The following is an 18,794-nucleotide window of genomic DNA, read 5'->3' on the forward strand; positions in this document are numbered from 1 at the left end:
CTTGTGGTGAGCGGATCAGTAACGTTAGAGGCGCGGTGCTTGTGCTTGGCTTGAAGGAAACGCCCACTTGACATTTGCCGTACTACACCGAGATGCCAGGATTTGGGAACAACATGTTCCTGTTGTCAGCGACATCCCAAACTTACTTACCAAAACTCATCGTCGAGTGACGGGGCGTCAAAGTCGCCTGGAGGCTGTGTCTGCCGCAGAAACTCGTCCTGTCGTCAGCGTCAGCCGGCCCAGCAGCAACATTACGAGATCAAACGCGCCAACCGCGCTTTGCACAGGACTGTCCGTCTTGCGCTCAAGTACCCCCAAGAGCCGAGCGAGGAAACGCGCCACGAGGTCGATCACTGGTCCGCCCCGCGCCGCGTCACTGCACACTGCAAGGCGCCTGACGCAGGTCACCACGACCTCACGCTGGAGCGGCGGGAGACGTGCCACCATCAGCCGTCAGCATGTCCCCCTGTCCTTCTGTCCTTCTGTCCTTCTCACCTTGTGACCAACGACGCCAAATGTCGACAGGTGCGTCACACTCGTGTCCTGCATGTATCCCAGGTATCCGATGGCTGCAATCTTCTCGGTCTGTGTCGTGAAGCGCTCTGCCAGTGTGAGCCAATCGGCGCCAATCTGTCCCTGCTCGGCCGGGGGACACACGTCCAGCATCAGGAACTTGATACGGAGGAGGTGGTTGAGGTCGAACCACTTGAGTATCGCCTGTTCGTCCGCCGAGAACCGGCCCTGTCGCGGGTCCTCGGGGAACCAGCGATGGAGGTGCGCGTCGAACTGCGTATAGATGTCAGCGAGGAGGGCATATGCGACCTGGGCCGGCATGGACCTGTAGCTTCGCCGCAATCGGATCAGTGCGAGATAGATACTGGCCGAGGACGTGCTGCATGCATGCCGCATATCTCCGCCATGGAAGCGCTCCGTCTCTTGCGCCCAGCTCTCGCACTGGCGTCAGCTCTCTTTCATCTAAAACGTACATCGGGAAGCTCGGATACCGGTACCATGCCAGGAAGCCCAAAGACGTCACTGTTGATCCGATCAAAAGCTGCTACGGTAAACCACGTCCGCGTCCCATCAGCTATCTCGCGTGCCCGGTCTTCATCGGCTGGAAGGGGCGCCGGATGATGTAGGCCGAGCTGATAACCCATTCTGACGGCGACGGCGAGCTTGATCCCACCCGTCCCGTCCGTCGGCTCCTTCCAGGCCAACATGAGCATGAGGGCCTGGACTGTACCGACAGACACCTCGCCAGTGCTCGTTGCGCGGTCCGTCAGAGACCGTGCATGCGCCCGCAATGACGGATACAAGTCACGCCTGAAGAACTGTGCCGCGCACATCAGTACTGCGCTCAGGAGAGCTGGCGACGTCGCGCGCATGTACCCGAGCGTGTGGAGTGTCGGGTCGAGCAAGCTTATCAGCGGGTTCAGTTGCCGCATGAACATTGAAGAGAGTTCCTCGGCCTCGGGTAGACTTAGTAGTCCAAACGTCACGGGATCGTCGTCCCTTATTGGCGGGGTGGTCAGCCGCACTCTCTCCTCGGGAGTGACAGCACGGCTTGCAATCCTGGGGTCGAGGTAAGTCACTGTCACATGCCCAGACGCTAGGAGAGAGGGCGTCGAAGGCGTTGCAGCTTGTCGGCCAGGTCGCGATGGGCTTGAGGCCTCGGCGTCGGCTTCAAGTGCTGCACGCGTGCGGCGTCGTTTCCTCGCATAGATACAGGGGAGAGATAGGCGTTCTGCAGTCAGCGAGCCCTTCAAGGCACGCACTGCAGCGATGACATGGGTCCTTCTGCGACTCATTGCCTTCACACCGTGTCTCAAGTTAGGTAAGTGGGGCAAGGCTGCTCACGCGAATCTGGCGACACTCCGTGCAGCTGCTGTCAGCGGTGCCGGGAATAGCTCACGCGATCAGGCGTCGCTGTTCCCTCTTGCTCTTGACTGATTCACTCATTCCGTTGGTAATGGTAAGATGGGTAATGTCTGCGAGTTTGGGTTGAAATCATCTCTACGTCGGAATATGATAACGGTAATCAGCGGCTATTGAACCGGCTGTTGCTTGCCTTCCCCACCCGTTTTGGCCATCACAGAATATGCCTCTTGTCTCTATGTTTTCTACTTGTCCCACGCACCGGCATCCAGAGTGGTCAGGAAGCGCCACAAGGAGGCAGCTGCTTCAACAGGCTTCTCCTGGACGAGGAGATGCGTCGCGTCCATAATACGCTCGTTGCGTGCCCGCTTGGACCGCCACACCATCTCTCCTGCCAACTTTTCGCCCGCCATCCACACCTCGTCGCCGGCCATGAGGAAGCCCGTCGGCATCTCGAGGTTGGGCAGCTGGTCCCATCCGCGCAGGGTGGAGTGGGGGTCGGAGAAGACGGCAGCCTCAGCCCATGTCGGCGTGGCGAGCTCGACAGCTCCATCCGGCTGGGCGGGGTCCGACGGAGCAAGCGAGTGTGAGAGCCACGTCTTGAAAACCCCCTCGTCCCATGTCTTGAACAACGGGTTAGTTCGCACTGCTGCCGCGTCCTCGCGACTAGGCCAGTGTGAGCGGCGCTTCAACGCGCCCGCAGTGAGGGGGTATCCCTTGTCGGGGAAATTCACCATGAGCGGCACACACTGAGGTCAGCCATGCAAGAGGGGAGAAACGCACCATCGGCTCGACGAGGAAGAGCGAGGAGAAGAGCTCAGGACGCGAGTTGGCAGCCTGCACCAGCGCGCTTGCACCGTACGAGTGTCCGATACCGACGACTTGCGGCGCAGTACGCCCGGCCGTCTTGTCGTTCCATGCGAGCTGCCACGGCGCCTCGCCCTCGGCCGCCTGGACGGCTGGAAGAACATGCTCGATAAAGTTGATGACGTCGCGCGCCGTGTCGCTCCAACTGTGCGCTGGCCCGAGACGGCCAGCATTCAAATCGACGCTGGCGGCGTGGTGTGTGTCGTCGAGCATCCATACGTCGTTCACCGCGACATTGGTGCCCTTGAGTGCGGCACCTGTGCCAAATTCGCTACCAGCCGTACCTGGTTCACGCGCAAGCAGATCAGCCATCATCGGGATCCAGTGCTCCTTTTGCAGCCCATTCGCATGCGTGAGCACCAACGTGAGGCCACCTGGAATGCGATCGCGACGGCGCCAACGCTCCGCTGCCAGCCACTGCCCATCCTGTCCCCCAGCCATACCCTCCTCAAGCGACCAATGGTCAGCCGCCAGTCGGAGACGCATACATGCGTCCTTCTCGTCGGCGATGCGCATGTTACGCTCCTCCTTGCTCTCCTTGGCTGTCACCGGCTTGTAACGGAAAGGGTGGTCATCGCGCGAGAGTTTCCCGCTCCCCTCGGCAAGGGTCTTGGGCCACGCAGCCGGTGATGCGTGCAAGCTCCGTTCGAAGGCTGGCGGCGTGGGCGGTAGAGGTGGCCGCGGAGGGTGCTCGGGAGGCGCTGGGGAGGAAGCGGGGTGTTGGCGGAGTGGGAGGAGGTTGCGATGCGGTACGAGTGGCGAGAAGGCCTGGCTCGCCCCGACGTAGCGTGGGTAGCTCGTTATGGAGAAACGAGGTCGTGTTGCAAGCATGATAGTTGGAGTGGAAAGGACGAAAGATGGAATACACCTAAAGTAAAGTAGCCGAGCGAGCGAGCGGCATCTCCGAGTAGAGTATCCGGGAATAGTTGGTAGCCGAGTCATCCACAACTTGCCATCACCTTGGTCAGCATCAACCTCAACCCATCCGTCCCGTGTACAACCCGCGCACGAGTGCGCACGGGAGTGGAACGCGTAATCAGCACATACCTCCCTCTGCACAATCTTTCAACCTTTGAACGCCGTCCGCCGTCGACTGTGCTCGAGGGAGTAACGGGCACATGACGTGGCCCAACGGACAAGTGGGCAATGCTGGTTGATGGAAGGAGTGGAGATGAAGCGTGTCTCCGCGGGAGCCCCACCAACTTGGCCTCCGCTGGCCACCCTTGTCGACCTCACTCTCCACACTCTCCACCATGCCCAATCCCACGCTCAAGGCCATGGCATGGCCCATAGCCGTTGGCGAGGGACCGAGCATCCTGATCGTTGGGGCTGGGTGAGCTTGACCTCGTCTGGAGTTGACATCAGCATGGGCGGCCTCTGCCTGGCCCTAGACCTCGACCGGCGCGGGTTGACCAACTGGATGGTGAGGGGCATTGGGAATAGACTGATGGAAGATGTTTGAGAAAGCTGGCGGAGTGGGTGGGACATGGTGGACGAACCGGTATCCGTGTGTCTCGTCTGACATTGAGCTGACAGCAGGGGATGTCGATGCGAGTGAGCCGCTTTTGACAAACTAGCTAATTCGGTGTTCCGGCCATTGCGTACCAGCACTCGGCGCATCTGAATCCTGCATGGAGCGAGACACATCCGGAGCGTGCTGAGATCCAGCACTGTAAATCTTGTGCTAAAGGCTAGAGGAGGCTGACGTGAGATTGGGAAGCTCTGGCACGCACAGAGGGCCTATGGCATCGCGTCAAGTTGCAGTACACCGCCGTACGGGCTGAATGGGACGCGGACGAGACTGCGTACTACGTCACGATGCACGATCATACTGGTGAGGAGCACGTGTATCGTGCCGACATCCTCATCAACGCCACCGGTATGCTGAGTACGCCGCGGCGGATTGAGCTTCCCGGCGCCGACAGGTTTGAGGGGACGATCTTGCACGCGTCGGATTGGCCTGAGGACCTGCGAGCTGAGCAGTTACGGGGCAAGAAGGTGGTCGTGGTGGGAAATGGGTGTTCGGGAGTACAGATTGTCGGCGAGCTCGGCGTGGATCCGGACATTGAGATCACGTCGGTTGCGGAGGCTCGGCAGTGGTTCATACCCTCGCCCAAGGGTGAGTCACGGCATTCTGTCAAACACACAAGGAAACAGATTGACAAGTGGAAACGCTGGCCTTGTCTGCTCCGGTTAGAACGCCTGCTTGCCCAGTGGCGCATGGACGCCAAGTTCTACTGGTACAAAACGAAGGAGGGGGCCAGCGACCGGCAACGCATGGAGGAGGGTATTGGGGCGTGGATGCGCAAGACGTTGCCCGAGTATATGAGACACACTGTGCCAGAGTACTGTGAGTTGACAAGGTCTCCCAGAACTGACAGCAGCGTTTGGGGCACGACGATTGATCTACGAGGACGGGTACTTTGCCGCCTTGAATAGCGGGCACGCGCGCTTCATCGAGGGCCGCGTGGTACGTGTTACCCCCACTGCCGCTGTATTGGATGACGGGCGCGAGATACCCGCAAACTACATTGTCCTCGCGACGGGGTTTGACGCCGAGGCGACCGCGTTGGATGTCGTCGGCGACACGGACGCAACGAGTAACTACAAGTCGCGCTCCGACTGGACCATGTATCGCGGCATTGCGATGCCTGGTATCCCAAACTACTTCACTGTCTTTGGGAACAACATGTACTTGAACCATAGTAAGCTGGTCCAAGCCCTGAAACTTACACAGTCTCGGTATCCTCCGTGTTGGAGATCCAGGCCGCCTATATCGCACGCATCATCGCCGCCATGCGCGACTACAGCGTCCGTAAACTCTCTGTCAAGCCCACTGCTGCGGCCGCATACGAGGCTTGGCTTGAGGCACGCCTAAGGCTCATGGTATGGTACGAGGTCTCAAATTTTTGGCGGAAAGGAGGGACGGGGCGAATCTTCACGCACTATCCCGGCAGTGTGCGGCGACTATGGTGGGAGAATACGTGGCCACACTGGGACGACTGGGAGGGTGCAGAGCCTATGCGGAGGTGGCAGCGTCAGCGGCGCGTGCTTTGGCTTCTTGGGTTTGTTCTGGCTGCATGGTGGGCGGGGCGGAACACTGAGCTGAAAGGCCGAGTAATCGCGGCACTCGGACTACTAGTACACCCCGTCGCGAGGATCGCGAGGCAGTATGCGCGGGTACAGCGCTTGAGATAGTACTGAGACGTAGTTACATACAAGACTTGATCTACTCTTCCAATTATACGGATTATACGCCAGAAGAATGTCATTCTTGCCTGTTGTCCTCCTTGGCCTGGTCCCACGCAAGGCACAACGCAACAATGACACTGAGATCGACGCCCCCAGCTACATTAACAGTATACGCCTCCCTGTTTTGGAGCACAAGGTCGCTCCTCCAGAGCGCGTAAGAGATCGTAGCGACGACAGCCCCAGAGCGCAGATCTTTGATCTTTGCGGCGTGCCCGCAGTCCACATCCGTCAATTGCAGGGTCAGGTCGCCGACCGTGCTTGGAATGGTCGCGATCAACTTGATGCCGCCTGTGGTCAGTCATGTCCATGTCCAAGGCGCGACCCACACCACTTGAACTTGCGCTTGATGCGGAAGAGCTCCCTGCCCTGCTCGTCTTCACAGCTGAAGCGGCGCTGGAAACTTGGCCAGTCGTACCGCATCTTGAAGAGAAGCACTGTTCCATCTGCGTCGTAGATCGCCTTGAAGGTGTTGAACCAGAACGCGTTGCCCTTGATTGTTGCGACGGGTCTGCGGCGCCCGTCCATGACCACCGACGTTTCCTGCGAATCAGCTGGAATGACGAGGTGCGACACACTTCTATCATCATGATCTTCTTGCGAATCTCGAGGGTCGTCTGTTCGTCACGCACGTAACCCCTCACAACTTGGATGGGTGGCGATACGCTGTCGAGAAGCTGCAGAGGCTCCCAGTCCAGCGCGTCATCGTCGAAGAGGCACATGGTGGGTTGTTTGCTATGGAGGGCGGAGTTGTTATGATAAACACTCTGTTGGGCTCCAAGTACCCTGGAGTTGCTTGGCATTGACAATGACGACACCGAGATTATACCAAGCTCGTTTGATCGATTCCGAGACGGAGCTACAGCGAGTTACATACAGGATATTATCACGTCTTTAATTATCGCATCAATGGCCGCCACCGGGGCTGGACGCGTGCCTATCGTCCTCCTTTGCTTGGTCCCACGCAAAGCACAACGCAGCAATGACGCTCAAGTCGACGCCCGCAGCAACATTAACAACGTACGCCTCCTTATTCTTGAGCACGAGGTCCTTCTTCCAGAACGAATGGGCCAACGTCGCGACGACGGCGCCCGACCCAACCTCCCTGATCTCGGCCGAGAAGCCAAACCTCGCCTTGTCCGCCAGCTCGAGGGTTGTCTCCCCCTCCCCATCTGGGCTGGGTATGATGGCGTGTAGGATGACATGAACTTTGTGTGAGCTTTGTTAGACTCCATTGTGTGAGCTGTGTTACAGCCATACTCACGCCACTTGAACTTGCGTTGGATACGGAAGAGTTCGGTGCCCTGTTCATCCTCGCAGATGAAGAGACGCTGGAGGCTCGCTTTCTTGTTGCGCATCTTGAACAGCGGTATTGTTCCAGACCCGTCGTAGATGGTCTTGAAGTGGTTCATCCAGAACGCGGGTCCCTTTACTGTTACGACAGGCTTGCCGTCGCCGTCCATGACCACCGACGTTTCCTGTTGTTAGCGGGAATGGGGGGGGGGGGGACACGAAAGTAAGGGCCGAGACTCACATCGGTCACTGTCATAAACTTCTTGCTGATCTCGAGAGTCGTCTGTTCGTCGCGGACGTAACCTCTCACAACTTGGATCGGTGGCGACACTTGGTCGAGGAGCTGCAGCCGTTCCCCATGGAACAAGTCGCGATTGGAGTCGCACATGGTGTTTACGAAATGTTGTGACGGATGGTGATGTCCATTGACATCAACCTACGCACTGGAATATGTGGACATCCCCGCCATCCAAGTCGTGCATAAGCTGTTGAGACACTACGGGGCGGTGGGGCTACGTGTCGATGTTGAGAATGAGAATGACGTCGAGGTCGGAATGTCAAAGTAACCGACGCAGCCGAGCTGGAGCTACATTACATTGCTGGGCTACAATCAACATGATACAAGTCAAGATCAAGGACAGTCATCTCGCTAGTCACCGCCGCCGCCCGAGCTGGCTGCCCTGTCGTCCTCCTTACACCGGTCCCACGTGAGGCACAGCGCAACAATGACGGCCAGGTCGACGCCTGCCGCGACGTTGGCAAAATACGCCTCCTTGTTCTTGAGCACCATGTCCTTCCTCCAATAACTGTGCGCGACAGTTGCGACGAGCGCGCCAGAATGCACGTCGCGGATCTCGGCTGAGAAGCCGCGCTTGTTCCCCATCAGCTCGAGGGTCGGGGTGTCGCCAACTGTGCTGGGGATGGTCGCGTGCAACTTGATGTTCACTGGTGTCAGGTGGAGGGGGGAGGGATACTCACACAACTTCCATTTGCGCTGGATCCGAAACAGCTCGGTACCCCGTTCATCCTCGCAGATGAAGAGACGTTGGAGGCTCGCTTTCTTATTGCGCATCTTGAACAGCGGAACCGTCCCCGACGGATCGTAAACCGTCTTGAAGTGGTTGATCCAGAAAGCGGGTCCTCGGACCATGACCACTGGCACCCCGTCGCCATCGGTAATCACCGACGTTTCCTTGTTTCAGCCGTGTAATTGGGGAGGAGCAACACACCTCTTTCATTGTCATGATCTTCTTACTGATCTCGAGGGTAGTTTGCTCGTCGCGCACGTATCCTCGGACAGCCTCGTATGGCGGCGACACGGGGTCGAGAAGCTGCAATGCCTCGGCCTTGGGTGAGGAAGCGTTGAAGATGCCCATCGTGCGCTGCAAGTAGAGTGTAGGAGTGGGGAGTGGGGAGTAGAGTGTAGGAGTGGGGAGTAGTAGTGAGGAGATTGAGATGGTGGGTGATGCGGAACTGGTCGGAGAGGTGGCGTTAATGAACAAGTGTTGCACGTGTCAAGATTGCACGTGTTGAACAAGCTACTAGTTTAAGAAGCCCAGATGCTGTGTAAGGCTGACATGTCTAGAAACGCTCAGCACAGCACAAAGGGCCAAAGCTCTGATAACGAGCAGAGCCGAGCAGAGTCGAGCAGAGTCGAGCAGAGCAGGCCATGACGTCGGCCAAGAACGGCTATCTAACCGACACAACCGAGCGGTCCTCGAGACTCGATTGCTATGCACCTACACCTACGCTGTTGTTCGAGCCAGCCATGGGCGTCTGCACGGCGCGCAGCGTGCCCGAGGCAGTGAACAGGCCCACTAACCAAGCCCTCCATCGTCCACACATTCAACACCCTTGCATTGATTGCATTACCTATCCATACCACGGCACCTCGACACCGGCAATCATCTCCACCACCACCTCCCCATCCCCCCACTGTCGCTTATACGTCTCGCTCTTGCCAACCCTAGCAATCCGAGCTTGGGAATAGACCTTGCTCGACAGTCCCTTGCCATCCTCGAACGTTTTCAGTACGCCCGCCTGCTGTAGCACACGACTCTCCATAAGGGTGTTGGGTCGTTGGTCGTCATTCGGCACGGAAAAATACAACACGCCACACCGCGTGTGTCCCCGCTGGTCATTGGGAGGCGCAGCAACTCGGTGGTTGGCAGCCTTGAAGTATCCGCCCGTATACCACTCCATCATGACCCCGCAATTCACCACAATGCCCCCTGGAGTATGCCGAACAAACCGCCATACCCCGTCATCAGAGCGGACCTGTAACGACGCCATGGGCTGCGAGAAGACAAACGTACACGTCCCAAAGTCTTGGTGACCCTTGAGCCATACGCCTTTGGTTTTCGCCTCATCTTCACGGCTATGCGCATCATAGTATGCCATATCTGCGTCAGTGCCGTATCAGCTCAAGACATACATCGGAACCACGACTCGTCGTGTTTCTCAAACTTGTGTTTCTCGGTAAATGTGTCGATCGGTAACTCGAGAGCTAGGGCGAACACTATGTCAGCTTTACTGTACTTTACAAAACTCACAACGTAGGAGATTGAACAGTACGTGGTTGTGTACCCGGTCTGTAAACTCCTTGACTTGATCAAGGAACGGCAACATTGCAGTGGGAAATTCCTGCTTCATATCCCTCGACCAGTTGAACTGCTCGATTTGGTCCTTGACCCCATCCCCGAACTCGTAGTACTGTCGTGGTTTGAAGCCCTTGTAACACCCGTCCTCTTGCATGCGTGCGCGTAGTTTCTTCTTCTCCTCCAGTGGCGTGCGTTCAAGGACGGTCTGGGGTCAGCTTGTCCTTTGTCCTGTGTCGACTCGGCTTGTTGTTTGTCAACTCGGCTGTCCTCCGTCGACTCACATAGGCGATATCGACCTGCCGCGAAATCTCGGCTTCACTTATGCCCATCCCGACGAGGGTGAAGAAGCCGTCGCCGTGCATCGCCTTGCGCACCTGTTCCGCCAGTAAGCGCTGGGCGGCCTCGCCGTCGTAGAATGACGAGACATCGATCGTCGCCAGGTCGGCGTACGGCAGGTCGGCCGAGGACGGGTGGACCGGCTCAAAGTGCAGCAGCTCAGTCGTGGAGTGCACCGGCTCAAAGTGCAGCAGCTCGCTCGTGGAGTGGTCTTGTGGGCTGGCCATTGTGGTGTGGGTGACAAGGTTAGAGAGGGTTGGTATATAAGCCTGGTCTGGAGTTGCCGGGGTTGGCCGAGATTGTCGCCTTGGGTGGGAGTGGGCTATTGGGCTGTTTGGCCGCGGCCAAGAGCGGCCAACCATGGCGTGTGATGGGCATCAAATTGCATCGCCGAGCAGACCACAAACTCACTCTTCTTCCGTTGGCCGCTGGGCACAATACGGCTCACTCGAGTCGTATGTTTGCACTGGCGACAAGTACGTTGAGTCATGAGGTGCTAGTCTCAGGCCCATGGTCCCAATGGCAAGCAACGCACAATCAGCCGTCTCAGTTATTTTGGGACGGCAAGACGCGTCCCTGTACGCCACGTCGGGCGTCCCAGGGTATCCCGTCAACGTTCCACGGCACAAGTAACACAATGTGCATGCTAGGGTCTACTGTCCAGAACAAGTCGATGACTGCGTGGATTTGGAAAGTCGGAAGAGGGGGCTCATTAGAGCATGAAGAGGACGGACGCGGCTCATTAGAGCATGAACAGGACGGACGCAGCTCTTAGAGCATGAACAGGACGGACGCGGCAAGGCCAAGAATGGCGGCGGCGGCAACGGGCGACGCGCGCGACGCCGACGAGCTGGGCTTGCTGGTCGACGCGGCGGCCGCTCCGCTGCCGCTACCACTGCCGCTGACGGGAGCCGCCTTACCGGTAGTCGAACCTGGACCGGCCGAGAACGAGACGGACGCGGTAGCCGACGCTGAAGCCGTGCTCTGGTATCCGAGGAGCGAGAGGGGGAAGAGGTCGGACGACTGGTGCGTCACGCAGTTGGACGACGCGGGGATACGGGGCGTCCATGGCGGCGGAGTTGCCACGACGCTAGGCTGGCTCCACGTCAGAGCTAACGTCAGCTCCATCACAACTTTAACCCACTCTGTCCGTTCTCAACATAGGTGCCAACCTCGTCCTGCAGCTCTCCGTCGCAGGAAATAAACTGGCCAGGCAGAGCAGCATAGTCGGCAGGCATGTTGTACTCGCACCCAATGAGGTCGTAGATGTTCTGGCAGTAGTTCTTGTCCGTCGAGTAAGAGGGGTCACAGAGCTTGAGGCAGAACACCCCCGAGCCGAGGAAATGGTTCCAGCTCTGGGTTTGCGTGTATGTCCCATTCGTCGACGTAAACCCGTTCGAGTAGAACAGACCGCCCAGAGGGTTACCCAGGAGATCCGCCCCGTGCGGGTCCAGTTCGCCACCAGTGTCGGCCGAGTTGAGGCCGACACTCGTCTGGTCGAACACGCCGACCAGCTGGATGTAGCCTGGGGTACGCATGAATTGGAGGCCCTTGAATGTGCCGGGGGGGAAGATGCGTCCTCCGTGGCCTGTGCGCGAGCACTGTATCAGCAAGGACAAAGAAGGGGACGTACGAAAGAAACGACCTCGGCTTCGACGTCGCCGATGGTCTGATTGGTGCCTGGAGCTCCCCAGAAGCAAAAGTCTTCGATCGAGTTGAAGACGGCCGTCTGGCACAGGGCGTTGGGTCCCTCGGTCGTGCTGTTGCATCGGTTGTCTAACATTAGCGGGGAAAAGCACGAGGCTCACAGCCAGTCTGAGGTCCACGGAGGACGGGGTAGGGGTTGACCTGCTCTGGCAGGGCGTCGTATGGGTACATGTAGCTGCCATTAGTGCTGGTGCGAGCTGGACTCACTCGGTGAGCGGGAGCGGCGACGTGGTCTCGTATGTGGCTGCCGCAGCAGACTGCCGGGCCTCGATGGCGACGGGAGCCGGGGTGATGACGGGAGCTGCGGGCTCGGCATTGACGCCGGTTGCCGCTGCCAGAACGAGAGCGGAGAGGAGCATGTTGTTTACGATGGAAAGTGAAGTGAAAGAGAGTGAGAGACGAGTGAGCTGTAAATCAAGAGTACGCGAATGCCTTTGAGGGCAGGGCTGTGCTGTGCTGTAGTGTGATGGATGCATCCCTCGACTGCGTCATGTCAACTGCAGACAGCCATCGCAAAAGAAGTCATTTCGGGCCTCGAGTGCTATTCCTGGATCATGCGCAGCCAAAAAGTCACGCTCTGGACCGTGCTGTAGAATATTCAGCCATCACCTTCGCTTTGCATCCCCTGCGGCCCACGACTTTGAGGGCCCGTCAAAGCATCGCACAGCCTTCCAGGTGCATTGCCTGTTCTACATTTAGCCCGGGACGCGACCGTGAGGCGGTGGATCGAGCTAATCCGGGAGCAGGCCCGTTTAGCATCTAGCGAAGCTCATTAACATCCGTGCTATCCAACGCACCCAACAGCATCGCAGAATCCAGCCACGACAGGTCAGCATCCAGCCAATCCGCCTTGCCCGACACCCCAAACGATTCAAGGAGCTTGTCAGCCAACGTTCCAGCCTCATCGGTGCCTGTTATCAGCCAATTTCAACCGTCCCACAGCTCACCGACGTTGATACCCAGCACGTCCGCTACCGAGCGGTACGTCTCGCCCAGCGCGGGCAGATCCCGACTCCCGATAGCGAGCACGACCGCAATTCGACGAAGCGCAGATTCAGCTATGTCCCACTGCGTCTGTGCGTAGGTGGCCCCCAGATTCTCGACAAGCGCGACAGTGCACGCTAGCGCGCCATCCGTGTGGGCGAGTGCAAGGCGGACGAGGAGGCTGACGGCATTCGAAATGTGGTGCGACGAGTCTGCGTCAGCTGCAATGCCAAACGATCAGCTCACATGGCATCCAGAACATGGCGCGGTCAGACTCTGTGAGGGCCACGACGAGGGCCGCGAGACGTCCACACGCGGCTAGGGCGTTTGCGCGAGCGAGAGACACGTGTACGCCAGTCGGTGCAAGGGCTTCGATGATCGTACGGTGCACGACGACGTACAGCCCGCAGAGTGACAGCTGGAGCGAACCTAGTGTGAGCTCGAGAAACTGTGTCCAACCTCACGGACGCCGGTGGGCGCATCGCGGGTTGTGGAGTGTAAGGACACGGGGAGAGCAGCCTCGAATGCCTCGAGGTCCGCGAGGATGCATTCGAGGCTCGCGAGGCGAGTGAGCTCCCCCGGCGGTGAGGTAATAGCATGTACGCTAAAGAAGCGCTCGAGGAGCTTGCTGATGTCAGCTTGGGCAACAGAGGACGCACTCGACAATGAGCGTCAGGCGGCACGTGGCGAGGAAGGAGGCAGACGACGCATCGTCGTCGACTGAAGGAAGGGGCACGTTATAGTTGCTCCTGTAGAGGCTGGGTCAGCTTGTTAAGGCTCCTAAAATCTCACTTGGACGGGCGACCGTACAGCAGTGCAGGCCATTTGTCATGGATGAAGAGCGTCCACCAGATACGCGTGCGCACGCAGACTTCCCATGCTGGGAGCGCCCACGCGCTTGCGTCCATGTGTAGCCCGAGGAGATGTGCGCACCCGACCGCCTGGTGTCAGCTGTCACATGGCGGGAGAGCAGCTCACCCGCGCTAAGCCGATCTCGCGTTGGCCAACATTTTCGCTTGGCCGCGAGGTGAGAATAAGTAGGGCTAGTTGGAGCGTACGCAGTCGCGGCTGGCGGTACTCGTCCTCGAGGGCCAGGAGGGCCTGCTGCCATAGTGCGCGATGCAGTGGCCGTATCTCGGGAATGTAGCTCGTGCAGTGCGCGACGATGCCAGCGGCGAGGGCAGGCGCTCGGCCGCTGTCAAATACGGCCGAGAGGCGTTGGGGATGTACAAACGGGAGGGAGGGAAGTGTGAGCGTGGTGAACCTAGAGGGCGCGCAGGGTGAGCGGAGTGAATCTGGTCAGTCTGACTGGAGGCTCACTGATGGAGTGCGCGCACTGGTATATCAGGCCCGATGGGGGCGCAGAGGCGGCGTACCTCATCCAGGGCGGCTGAGGAGCTACTCGGTCCTCGGCCGTAGAGCAGAGAGGGGTGTTTGATAAAGTACGCGGGGCGGTTGGGGTCAGATGAGACTTGTCGAAACGCCAGTGTTGCCTGTCGGCTGAAAGTTGGTGCGGCGCGTGTATCCGGAACAAGGCCGAAGAAGCCGAGTCCAACAAAGTGCGTCTCCTCGTCCTCGGCAGCGTCGTCGTCGAGCGGTACGCTGTCGCCGGGGTGGCGATGGGCGGGGGAGAAGGCGTTGTCGGCGTGCAGGTGGGGACCGGTGTCATTGAGGAGAGGTTCCGAGGGGGCGCTCTCGTGAGGTTCGGAGGCCGATGGCTGCTGAGATCTCGGAGGTTCGGGAGCCGATGGCTGCTGAGATCTCGGCTCCACCCATGCGTCCACGCCAACAGACGAGGAGGCTTCCCTCTGACTGGACCCCTCCGCTCTCTTGCGCTTACGTGTTGTGGGGCCTATGAGGAAGGTACACTCGTTGCCGCGCGCGCGGCAGCTTACACATGGCTCGCCTCGCACGGGAATCATGCACATGTGTTTATGTCGGCGGCCTGGGTCAGGCTGGTGCGCAATGGCAGCTCACAGGCATCGCACGGCCGGTCTAGGCGAGAACGCGGAGGCCGGCCAGTTGTAGTGGATGGTTGAGGCATGGTTGAGAGAGTGAGAGAGAGACAGTGCAGTAACCGAGATAGGCCAATTCAGGGAGTCCACGGCCACCAAATTCATCTTAACCTATAAACCACAGCTACTCACCCCGCCACCCCTGGCTGTTCTGCAGCAACTTGTAAAAGAAGCGCACCATGCTCAGATGCGCGTCGATATGGATCCGCTCATCGACCGTATGGTAATTGAGCATGTGTGCCATACTGGCCGGTGCGAAGCGGTAGATGTTCTTCGACAGGTCCCAGTAAAACTGTGTATCGGTAAACGCCGTCATGGCTGACGGGACGACAACAGCGCCGGGGAAGACGTGCTTGATCGTCCCGCCGACGAGGTCAAATGCCGCCCCAGTATCGGGCGTGAGTGGGGCTGGCTCAAGCACGAGCCCGTCCGTGTGGAGGCGGATCACGTTATCACGGACGTGGGCGTGCGAGCCCTGGTAGTCAAAGGTCATGTTTGAGGCGGCTGCAATGGGCGCAATAGCCGACGCGAGGCGGTCCATCACTACTTGCGACGTCTCGAAGAATCCCGTTCTAAAGTCAGATCGACAAAACAGAGATTGCTCACCGATAGTTGGCCAAAGCCGTCGTGTATTCCGGTAACGCGTTGTACTTGTTTCCCCCGTTTACTATTGTGATCGCCTGGGTTGTGCGCAGGAACAGTTCCTTGGCCCCATCACTGGCCAGTTCGTCGGCAAGAGCCGGCCAGCACTCGGGACAACGGACTTTCTGCTTCAGGTCGTCGTCGACGCTCCCATGTACAGCCGCACACTCGAGGTATCCGAGCAGCGTGTTATCCGCCTCGAGCTTGAGCGGACCGCGGGTTTCTTCCATGGCGACAAAGATCTGACCCATGATACCAATACCTGTATGCAGGGGTGGACGCGACGAGTGTCCTCCTGGCGCCATGACGGTCAGCCGGGCATTAAAGCACCCCTTCTCAGCCAGGCCGACCCGCGCAAACAGTTGTCCAAAGTCCTTGTCGACGCCAGTGAAGCCCTCGTCGAACACTAACGCTGCGCCATCGCGCCCATAGCGCTGTAAGAGGTGCTGAGCCAGGTGTCCAGCCCCACGTGGACCCCGGATCTCCTCGTCAAAACCGAACGAATACAGGATCGTTCTTGGGTCAGCTCCCTCAATGAAAGACTTACCGCTCAGGTTGGAACCCCTCCGACATAAGCTTCTCTGCACTTGACATGAGCGCAACCAGAGTGCTCTTCATATCCGTCGTGCCGCGGCCCCAAACCCAACCGTTGTTGTCCATATACGCGTCGAAGGGAGGATGAGTCCAGAACTTCCAAGTAACCTCATTGACGGGCACGACGTCCTGGTGCGCCATCAGGATCTGGGTTAGCGCACTCTCTCTCTCTTCTCTGAGCTTACCATTGGCTTAAGTGATTCATCCGTGCCCTCCCACGTGAAGAGCAGGCCGTGAGTGTTGACCCGCTCAAATTTGGTCGCCTTGTGGAACAGGGGGAACGTGGTGCGGAGGTACTCCTCAAACTCGTAGAAGACATCAAAGACAGGATCGGACGCGTTCATCGGCATATCGTCAAACGACTCGGTGCGCTGATGTGAGCTTCATCCTCGGGTCGGGTTACCCACAATGCGGATGGCGGCGGCCAGGCGCTCGTACGCCTGTTGCTTGTCGGCGGCGCTAGTGAGGATCCATTCACCGCCCACATTGCGTACGTCGGGTTGTACGGGACAGCGTACAGGCGATACCTGGGTGTGCGTGCTATGGTGAGAGTGCTTACACTCGGGCTTGCCAAGCTGGGTACCGGCCAGGGAGCTCTTTAAGACTGGCGTCGGCTGCCCGCTCAGCACCGACGCGACGTATAACGCAACTGCGAGGCCGATGCCCCCGACGATCATCAGGTGCGTCCTGGGAATACCGGACATGATGGGTAGTGCTGAAGAGAGTGTTGGCTGTCGAACCGTCGTCGCATAAGGGCGAGTGGGCAGGTGGAGGTGGAGGTGGAGGTTCAGGTGGAGTGGATGTTCGGTACAATCGGTTTCTTACGGCTTGCTCCGAGGAGAGACGTTCTTGACACCAGCGCGCGTCATCAACCGCCATTTGTGGATCAAGCAAGCTGCTAGTCGAACTTGCGTATCTCGTATATCATCGAATGGGCCGCTTAACCACACTGACCTATCAAGTCGGACGAGAGATTATTGCACGCGACCGAGAAGAATCGGCACCATTGGCACGTTTTGGACCGTACACAATGTCGTTGAGCTATGAATACAGGTATGTAAATCTACGACTTCATTGGCGTTGAGGCCATGTAGCAATGTCTACTCGTCGTCCTCGCCCGCATCCCAGCGACGGCGACGTAAGAGAGCCTCGCCACGGGCCGCCAGCGCCCCGCGGTGGGCTGCCAGCTTCTCCCTCTGCTCCTCCCACCGCCGGTTGACCGCGTCCGCGAAGCCGAACTGCAGCTGGTTGAGGTTGGCCTTGGCCTGGGGCAGTGCAGCCGCCATATCGGACAGTGTGGGTATGGCGGGGATGGGGAGGTTGGGCATGGTGGGGATGGAGATGTTGGGGAAGAAGTTGTCACGGATCAAGGTCGCGGGCAGACCTGGTGTGCGCGGAGTAACCAGTGGTGACTCGTCCGGTGTAACCGGGTTGAGGCTGGGCGTCGTCGGGTCGAGCGCCGGGGTCATTGGAAGCAGAAGCGGCGTCTTCTCCGCAGCAGCGATGGTAGCTGCCTCGGCTTCCTTCGCGGTCTTGGCAGCCTTGGTCCGGCGGCGGAGGTATCCACTGACACCTCCGTGCATCCAGCTAGTGTGCAGGGTGAACGCGAGCGCCAGGACGACGATCGGTACCCACGAGCCCTCGGTGACTGCTCGAGACGAGGACCGCGCACAGTCGGCCAAAAGCCAGGCGTTAAACATGATGCGCGTCATCATCATGAGCGTGAGGAAGCGCTCGTCCGACCTCAACCCGGGGAAAAGGTTCGAGATGGCGAGGTCAAAGGTGGGAAGCTGGTGTCAGCTCACCGGAGCTCAAGTTGAGCTCACCTCCATTATGGCAGCGAGGAGGAAGATGCACGACTGCTTCGACGTGGCGCAGTGGACCATGATGCCAATGTAGACAATGTGGTGGACCCACCCGGTAAGCATACCGATCTCATTCCTGTATGCAATGTATCCAATGGTGAGCTGAGGTCAGTTAACCCTTGTGCTCTTCACAAGTAGGGGGCATCCAACTCACATCAGCTGTGTGTAAGCGGTGCATGGATCTAGATATACGCCCACTTACCGAAAAGGTATGTCCCAAACGACGCCACCGTGATGTCTGCCAACGTCTTGGTCCAGCCTTCCTGCCCTGCAGCCCACACAGCCGGTATGCCGCCATTGAGGTAGGCGTACACAAAGGGAAAGGAGCACAGTGTCATGGTAAACGACGACAGCGTCGAGAGGACGTATGCACGTTTGCGCTCGCCATTGAAAAAAGGCGCGACGAGGTTGTACCACGCTACCATCCCCAGGAACAGAGGTCCGGGAAGTGTGATTCCAATTGGCAACTCGCGTGCGGATTCGAGGGCATCTCGCAACGCTGGCATGGTGATGTTTCAGTGATCTTGGTCAAGGAAGGTAGGTCGACGACGTTGTTGGAACGGTGGATGATTGTGCTGTCGCTGGCGTCGCGTCGACTGATCGACTGGTGCGGAACACGTGTGTTACTTTTGGACGCGTCCAGGTCCGGGGCGGTCCGGGGCGCGTAGCGTATGCGGAATGAACTGTGGGCTTTGGATTTTGTGTGTCTCAAGAAGAGTGAGATGAGTTGATGGATGAATGAATGATCAAGTATAGATGAGTAAGAC

At 58.6% G+C, this 18,794-nt stretch overlaps 9 protein-coding genes across 9 annotated transcripts; 1 reads left to right on the plus strand and 8 right to left on the minus strand.

Annotated features, from left to right (window-relative positions):
* Positions 1-82: 82 nt before the first annotated feature.
* On the minus strand, positions 83-3,573 carry CcaverHIS019_0207070 (uncharacterized protein; the record flags this gene model as incomplete). The annotated part of the gene is made up of 6 exons (XM_060597749.1): positions 83-119; positions 151-218; positions 496-954; positions 987-1,744; positions 2,138-2,624; positions 2,659-3,573. 6 exons carry the CDS (start codon positions 3,571-3,573, stop codon positions 83-85), a joined length of 2,724 nt encoding a protein of 907 aa, XP_060454611.1.
* A 422-nt stretch (positions 3,574-3,995) lies between these two features.
* On the plus strand, positions 3,996-5,863 carry CcaverHIS019_0207080 (uncharacterized protein; the record flags this gene model as incomplete). The annotated part of the gene is made up of 9 exons (XM_060597750.1): positions 3,996-4,075; positions 4,108-4,165; positions 4,282-4,296; positions 4,351-4,414; positions 4,454-4,861; positions 4,940-5,092; positions 5,127-5,447; positions 5,480-5,628; positions 5,855-5,863. The coding sequence occupies 9 exons, from the start codon at positions 3,996-3,998 to the stop codon at positions 5,861-5,863; spliced, it is 1,257 nt and encodes a 418-aa protein (XP_060454612.1).
* Positions 5,864-6,010: 147 nt separating this feature from the next.
* On the minus strand, positions 6,011-6,713 carry CcaverHIS019_0207090 (uncharacterized protein; the record flags this gene model as incomplete). Its single annotated transcript, XM_060597751.1, has 3 exons — positions 6,011-6,282; positions 6,321-6,534; positions 6,570-6,713. 3 exons carry the CDS (start codon positions 6,711-6,713, stop codon positions 6,011-6,013), a joined length of 630 nt encoding a protein of 209 aa, XP_060454613.1.
* Positions 6,714-6,897: 184 nt separating this feature from the next.
* Positions 6,898-7,672, minus strand: CcaverHIS019_0207100 (uncharacterized protein; the record flags this gene model as incomplete). Its single annotated transcript, XM_060597752.1, has 3 exons — positions 6,898-7,199; positions 7,256-7,469; positions 7,526-7,672. 3 exons carry the CDS (start codon positions 7,670-7,672, stop codon positions 6,898-6,900), a joined length of 663 nt encoding a protein of 220 aa, XP_060454614.1.
* Positions 7,673-7,933: 261 nt separating this feature from the next.
* On the minus strand, positions 7,934-8,660 carry CcaverHIS019_0207110 (uncharacterized protein; the record flags this gene model as incomplete). Its single annotated transcript, XM_060597753.1, has 3 exons — positions 7,934-8,229; positions 8,263-8,476; positions 8,514-8,660. The coding sequence occupies 3 exons, from the start codon at positions 8,658-8,660 to the stop codon at positions 7,934-7,936; spliced, it is 657 nt and encodes a 218-aa protein (XP_060454615.1).
* Positions 8,661-9,156: 496 nt separating this feature from the next.
* On the minus strand, positions 9,157-10,447 carry CcaverHIS019_0207120 (uncharacterized protein; the record flags this gene model as incomplete). Its single annotated transcript, XM_060597754.1, has 4 exons — positions 9,157-9,686; positions 9,719-9,802; positions 9,837-10,089; positions 10,166-10,447. The coding sequence occupies 4 exons, from the start codon at positions 10,445-10,447 to the stop codon at positions 9,157-9,159; spliced, it is 1,149 nt and encodes a 382-aa protein (XP_060454616.1).
* A 544-nt stretch (positions 10,448-10,991) lies between these two features.
* Positions 10,992-12,286, minus strand: CcaverHIS019_0207130 (uncharacterized protein; the record flags this gene model as incomplete). Its single annotated transcript, XM_060597755.1, has 5 exons — positions 10,992-11,332; positions 11,365-11,821; positions 11,854-11,996; positions 12,029-12,102; positions 12,135-12,286. 5 exons carry the CDS (start codon positions 12,284-12,286, stop codon positions 10,992-10,994), a joined length of 1,167 nt encoding a protein of 388 aa, XP_060454617.1.
* Positions 12,287-12,686: 400 nt separating this feature from the next.
* On the minus strand, positions 12,687-16,866 carry CcaverHIS019_0207140 (uncharacterized protein; the record flags this gene model as incomplete). Its single annotated transcript, XM_060597757.1, has 14 exons — positions 12,687-12,838; positions 12,875-13,123; positions 13,158-13,340; positions 13,376-13,539; positions 13,571-13,669; positions 13,704-13,852; positions 13,890-14,175; positions 14,232-14,629; positions 14,807-14,856; positions 15,059-15,498; positions 15,533-16,084; positions 16,116-16,309; positions 16,348-16,533; positions 16,570-16,866. 14 exons carry the CDS (start codon positions 16,864-16,866, stop codon positions 12,687-12,689), a joined length of 3,399 nt encoding a protein of 1,132 aa, XP_060454618.1.
* A 396-nt stretch (positions 16,867-17,262) lies between these two features.
* CcaverHIS019_0207150 (uncharacterized protein) lies at positions 17,263-18,533 on the minus strand (the record flags this gene model as incomplete). The annotated part of the gene is made up of 4 exons (XM_060597758.1): positions 17,263-17,952; positions 17,989-18,129; positions 18,230-18,265; positions 18,309-18,533. The coding sequence occupies 4 exons, from the start codon at positions 18,531-18,533 to the stop codon at positions 17,263-17,265; spliced, it is 1,092 nt and encodes a 363-aa protein (XP_060454619.1).
* Between the last annotated feature and the right edge of the window lie 261 nt (positions 18,534-18,794).

This window comes from Cutaneotrichosporon cavernicola (assembly GCF_030864355.1).
Source record: "Cutaneotrichosporon cavernicola HIS019 DNA, chromosome: 2".
Taxonomy (NCBI): Eukaryota; Fungi; Basidiomycota; class Tremellomycetes; order Trichosporonales; family Trichosporonaceae; genus Cutaneotrichosporon; species Cutaneotrichosporon cavernicola.